Source organism: Wolffia australiana, chromosome 19 (genome assembly GCF_029677425.1).
Source record: "Wolffia australiana isolate 7733 chromosome 19, ASM2967742v1".
Taxonomy (NCBI): Eukaryota; Viridiplantae; Streptophyta; class Magnoliopsida; order Alismatales; family Araceae; genus Wolffia; species Wolffia australiana.
The window spans coordinates 3,958,687-3,965,190 of NC_135853.1; the positions used below are offsets into that span (position 1 = coordinate 3,958,687).

The window sequence follows — 6,504 nt, forward strand, 5'->3', positions numbered from 1 at the left end:
AAAATATTAATATATTTTAAGAAAGTATTTCCTTTTTTTTTCTGGACTTTCTATTTGTCAGAAGTAGTATTTGTCCAACCGATATCTGGTATCGAACAACCGATATCCGATATTCGGAAAAAAAAACCGGGACGGTGTCTGATATCAGATATCGGACAATAGCTGTCCGTTAGGTGTAGACGGATATCGAGGATGGATATCGGAGGGCTATTGACGATCCGGATACCGGATTTCGATATCCGGATATCGGAACCAGTATCCTGATATTGATATCAGGTATCGACCGAAAAAAATTATGCTATGCATCACATTAAATGATTTATTTAAATCCAACGACTTACGTTTGAATTTGTTATAACCTCAATTAATATATATACAATGTAATATTTTTATTTTCTTCCATATGGGATAACAAGATTTGCAGTTCACATTAAAATTCGAATCCTGTTATCCCATATGGAAGATATTTGAAATCGTTGGCTGTATATATTACACAATATTTATTAAATGAAATAGTAATATTTTAATAAATAGTCAGTATATTTTAAGCCGGTTATATATGCAATATATTTAAGATATTAATACTTCGTCTAATAAATGCAGCCCAAAATTTCTATTTTCTTCCGTATGGGATAAAGTATTAGGAGTTTGATGTTAAACTCGGAATCCTGCTGTTATCTCATATCGAAGGAAAAAAAAAAGTTCGACTTGTATTCATTAAATGTGCCACTAAGTTTATTAAATTCTCCCAACTACCCTCTTCTGCAAGTTGACTCGTCTAACCGCTCATTACTAATGATAAAGTTATATTTTATACAACCCCTCTAAGTTGGATATCGGAATCTGATATCCAACACCGGAATCCGATATCGTCATCCTCCCCCCTGAGATGGAGGCGGATGACGATATCGAGACGGATATCGATATCGGAGATCGACGCTGTAGTAACCGATAGCCGATATCTGGTAGCCGGATATCGAAAAAAACGGATATCGGAAATTCCCTTTCCGGTATCCGATACAGCATCCGTCCCGATAACGTCAACCGGTTTTGGTATCGGGACGTGTGAACATACTCAGAAGTATTCCGAAAATGAGACTACAGTTCTGGATTGTTCGGGACGTGGATGATGGACGGGACGGGACGAAGATTGTCCCGTCCGACGTCTGGAATCAGTGCAGGGATGCGGGCGGGATGGTTTTTTCGTCCGAGACCTCCAGATGGGACGGTTTCTTAGTCCGAGTGGACAAAACCGTCCCGTCCGGCGGTCTCGGGACGAATTTCCGTCCCGATTTTCATCCAACTTCGTAGACGGGATGATTTTTTCGTTCTGGGACGAAAAAACCATCCCATCTCCGTCCCTGCACTATAAATGAGACAAATCATCCTTCAGATGTTTTGAGAAATCATTTTTTCGTGTTATATTTTCCAAAAATGCCAAAAGGGGGGAATAAAGCCGAAATTAAAAAAAAAACAAAAAAGTAGTTTTTAACAGTCATAGATTTATATAAGACGGGAATAAGGTAGAGATTGAGTGGGTAATCTTGATCAATCGCTCGATGAGCAGCCGGTGGAGGAGAAGCGGTGAGAAATCTTGAGGCGGAATTGGAAGGTACACCATCTCTAAATTCTGCTTCTTTTGTTCCTCACCATTCAATCGATTTCAGTTATCTCCAATCGATCTTTGGTCTTCCTCATGATTGTTTCTTTTAAACGCGCCACCGCGTACGAGGAATTGGGTTGTTTTCCTCTACTGTGAATTTGACTCCCTTAGAAGTTTCATCTGTTGGGTTAGAGTATATTCGTGTCGTCTTGGAGTTCTCGTTGGATTGATCGTCGGTCTTCTTTACTGTGGAATCGTCTGTTTTAAGGCAAAGTGAATTTGCGGGATTGACGATTTTAGGGTTTGAATCGGATAAATTCTTTACAAATTCTTGTTGGTTTAACAGTTTAATCCTTTTCGAAATACGGCAGATTTAGGGTTTCTTGCTGCTGCTCGAGGATCAAAGAATAAGGGAATCCTGGGAAAGGAGCTGAATTTTATGGCGTTCAAATTTTCGGAATGTGGAGATTCTCAGGTGAAGAAAACCTTGGATGAACAAGCTAAAATGTCGAGCTCAGAGCGCCAAGATTTCTGCTCGGCTTTGAACAACAAATCCATCTCCAAATTCGACTCTATGAAGCTCGTCCCCAGGTCAAATTCTTCATCCAAGGCCCAACACGCCTCAAATTCTGATGATCCAGTTGAAGACCCATCTTCAAGTTGGCGCAGATCAATCACAGATCTTCCTCAAGCTCTACTCTCAGAGATCCTCTGCCATCTTAGTGCTAAAGAGCTCGGCGTCGTCTCCTGCGTCTCGACTCTCCTCTACAACCTCGCCTCGGATCATCGAGGGTGGAAGGAGTTCTACTGCAAGCGATGGGGCCTGCCCACTTTGCCCCTTCCCACCACCACTAAGCAGAAGACATGGAAAGAGATGTTCCTGGAAAGAGAATTCAGGAGCAATTCCTACATGGGGCGGTTCACCATGGATGTACTCCGTGGCCACACCGAAGCCGTCCGCTCCGTCTTCCTCCTCGCCGAGGCGAAGCTCATCTTCACGGGTGGCTACGATTCTGTGGTCAGAATGTGGGACATGGAGGATGGCCTGGCCATATCCTGCTCCAGATCACTGAATTGCACCATCCGTGCCGTCTCAGCCGATACCCAGCTCCTCGTCGCCGGTGGCACTGGGTCCTTCCTCCATTGCTGGACTCCAATTCAAGGGCATCCACATCTATTCGACATCGCCGGGTCCTTCGCTGCAACGGGCCATGAATTCCGCCTGCGTGGGCACGAAGGCCCGGTTACCTGCATCGCCCTCGACTCGGTCAGAATCTTCAGCGGCTCGTGGGACATGAGCGTCAGGATCTGGGACAGAGCTTCAAGGAGGTGTTCACAGGTTCTCCGGCATGGCGACTGGGTCTGGTCTTTGGTTCCCCGGGGATCAACTGTCGCCGTCACGGCCGGCGGCGAGGCCTATGTGTGGAACATTGAGGACGGGTCTCGGTGGGCTGTGATCAGCAATTCCATCTCCGGGGATGCCTGTGCCATGGCGAGGACGCTTGGCGAGGATCTGATCTTCACAGGCAGTGTTGATGGGTCTGTTCGCTTGTTCAAGCTCACCGGCGATGGTGGCGGTGGTGGCGATGCAATTCTGGTGGCCAATTGGGTGGCCCACACAGCGGCAGTGCAGTCCCTTTCATTTGAGTACCCTTGGCTGGTGTCCTGCTCGAGTGATGGAAGGGTGGCGCTTATCGACGTGAGGAAAACAGTGGACTCAGGCGGCCGCAGGGTCGAGGCGGCGCTTCCGCCGCAGAGGATGCTCCATGGCTTTGCTTGCAACTTGTTCTCGGTAGCAATTGGCAGCGACAGGATCTGTTGTGGTGGGGAAGAGGGGGTGGTCAGGGTGTGGAATTTCTCGGATGCGATTGCAATGGAGGAGAGGGTAAGGGCTCTAAGGGGCATCCGCCTGGAAAACAGAATGAGGCGGCGCAAGGTGCAGGAGGAGATGCTCGGTCGTAGTGGGAGCTCTGAACAGTGTTCTATGGCTGCCAAGAGGAATCAGATTGGTGGCGACCGAGCTTGGCACAGGAAGAGGGGTGTGGCAGCCAAGACGAAGGCGTAGCCCGGTGAGGTCGGCTCCATCTAACATCTTTGATTGACATATTCTGATTGTCATGTCATTTTGGATGGTGATTGCCATAGGAGGGAAGCAATTTTCTTCGACCTCGGTAGGGAAAATCATTTCTCATGTCTCTAGTGATTCCCAAGTACAGCTTTTTTATGACACCTAAGCAGACAAACGTACCATTACTTATGGTTGGCTTTTACTTGCACACCAAGCTGATATGATGCACATTGTTAAAAAGGGGCTGCTATAGAGAAGAGTAGTGACGTTTACTTTTGAAAGTACCACCTCAAAATCTTTAATGAGGTATCCTCAGGCATTTTTCTCTTCTTCTTCTTAGGTTTTTCTGCAAAGAATGTTTAAACAAATCATTGTGAAGGAAAATTCATTGAATCTAGTTAATGAAACTAGATGAAGAATATACTTATTTTTTAGTTACGAATAGAACGCAGGAAGTTGCTCTACTGAATCCCGTAATGAGTTCATATGATGGGAATTTCATGTTCAAGCATTCTTGGAATTTCCAGATCCAATTATTCTGCATCTTCTTAGCAGAAAAGAAGATTTGGAGTCTGGTTTTTTCAAAATGCAAGTGGATTTATATAATGAATTGTCTATAAATTTTGAATCTTGTCAAAGTAAATATTCCCTAAAGATAAGAAATATAAATTAGGAAGAAAATTTTGAGCTGTTTTATTATTTTGGGAATTTTTAGGTGTCACACATACATGTAGGAGACTTTTTTTGAAAAATGTATAACGATATGCAAATTTTAATGCCTGTACTTCTGAAAGACTTACTGATCAATGTTTTGAATATCACTTTTGAGAGGTATAAGTTGTTAGAACACAAAATTGAAATTTAATATCTTATAAAATAAACCTTTTGAATATTTAAGTTAGCATGCATATTAATTGATGCGCGCACACATATATGAAATTTTAATGTTATATATTGAGAATGTTATATAATGTATACAATAGATATTTAAGGAAATACCTATTCAATTCCATGTCATTTTATTTGAAAATTAACAGTGAAATATGTATGATTTCTTTTTTAGTTGATAATGGCCTTCTGACGATACTCTGGCTCATGCCCATGTTTGTCATGAATAGAACACTTTTTGCATAAGAGGTGAAAGTGAGGCTAAGTTATTAGACCTTGGTGATCAGGATTTGTAGATTACAAAAGTAGAATTCCACATATATAGGGCTGAGATCTTGGTAGCCGATCATCATGATTGGACTGATTATGCCATTTGGAAAGGAAATCTCTCAAAACTTACAATATTATATATACATCCATAGAAGATATACAATTAAATGGATTAATACCACAAGTGGCATAGCTATACAATATAAAAGGATATGATTGTTTGAAAACCTCATGACTATAATATATATAGCCCGAGAGCCAATAACACATTCTGTATCTTGTTCTGGGTTCATTAATAAATATATTCAATTTAATACATGTGTGATGCATATGATAAAGTCCATGAATACATGTTATGCATAATTCAATTATGATGATATATAATAATACATGAGTGATGCATATGATAAAGTCCATGAATACATGTTATGCATGATTGAATTATGATAATAAAATACTAGATTTTAAATTAGTGGTCTTGATATTCCTATTAATAAATATATTCAATTTAATACATGTATGACGCGTATGATAAAGTCCATGAATACATATTATGCATGATTGAATTATGATAATAAAATACTAGATTTTAAATTAGTGGTCTTAATATTCCTATTAATAAATATATTCAATTTAATACATGTGTGATGCGTATGATAAAGTCCATGAATACATGTTATGCATGATTGAATTATGATGGTATATAATAAGCAAATATTAGATTTTAAATTACTGGTCTTAACATTCCTATTCAAAGTTACTCCAGAATGAGTGTGGCCAACCACATCGCCATTAGTTTGGATACATGAAGGACATCTAATGGATGTTATTTAGGGAAAATTGTTCACCGAATTGGTTTGTATGAATCCCTTAATGGTATCATACAAAATGTCAATCATGTTGATTTAGGTCACACTTATGCTTCTGATCCTTCAGATTAAAGCATCGATGACATCTTGTGGATGAATATGGTTGTACTTCAACTATGACCTTCAAGTTCCTCCTACTCACATAATTTCAAAAAGTCTTAGCTTGAGTGAATCAAGAAGTTCAAGAAGATTATTGAGTGGTCAAGATGGTATCTTCTTCACTTGGTACGAGAGAAGACAACTCAAGGATGACGATGAGATGAAGTCCTTGGCCAAGGTAATGGAATTTCATAGAAGATTTATATATCATTTTCAAACACATCAATAGTAACTTGGATCACCAATTATGATTTTATATTTGACCATACCCTAAAAGTATTAAGTGGATGAGGGACTATTCATAGATTGTAACTGAGGATAGAAAGGTTCCGCAAGAGAGTCAATATACTCATTTGTATCTTCTAAAGCATGAGGCTTAGCTTGGCACACCATGAGCTGGAAGTATCGATTTAGTTAAATCAATCCATTTTTAATATATATATATATACATATATGTATAGATATGCTTAATTAGCTTGGGCCAATAAGTGTTATTTGACCACTAGAGTTATTGACTAGCATTGATGGTCACACGCAAATGGTGTTTTAGACTTCATAAGATATACTTAAAATTTTTAGGATCTTTATAAGGAAAACTTCCACAATATAAAATGGAGAAGGCCCAAAAAAATTCACCCAGGCTAGAATTATTTATGTACCTCTGGTTCCCTTATTCCCTTGGCTCCCTCTACTCTCAATGAGATCAT

At 40.2% G+C, this 6,504-nt stretch overlaps 1 protein-coding gene across 1 annotated transcript; it reads left to right on the forward strand.

The window, feature by feature from the left end:
* The first annotated feature begins 1,466 nt into the window (after positions 1-1,466).
* On the forward strand, positions 1,467-3,879 carry FBX2 (F-box protein 2). The gene is made up of 2 exons (XM_078590632.1): positions 1,467-1,612; positions 1,975-3,879. The coding sequence occupies exon 2, from the start codon at positions 2,043-2,045 to the stop codon at positions 3,666-3,668; it is 1,626 nt and encodes a 541-aa protein (XP_078446758.1). The 5' UTR covers positions 1,467-1,612; positions 1,975-2,042; the 3' UTR covers positions 3,669-3,879.
* The last annotated feature ends 2,625 nt before the right edge of the window (positions 3,880-6,504 follow it).

Excerpts from the sequence above, each read along its gene's own strand:
- FBX2 (XM_078590632.1), top strand. The coding sequence starts at position 2,043 with ATGGCGTTCAAATTTTCGGAATGTGGAGATTCTCAGGTGAAGAAAACC.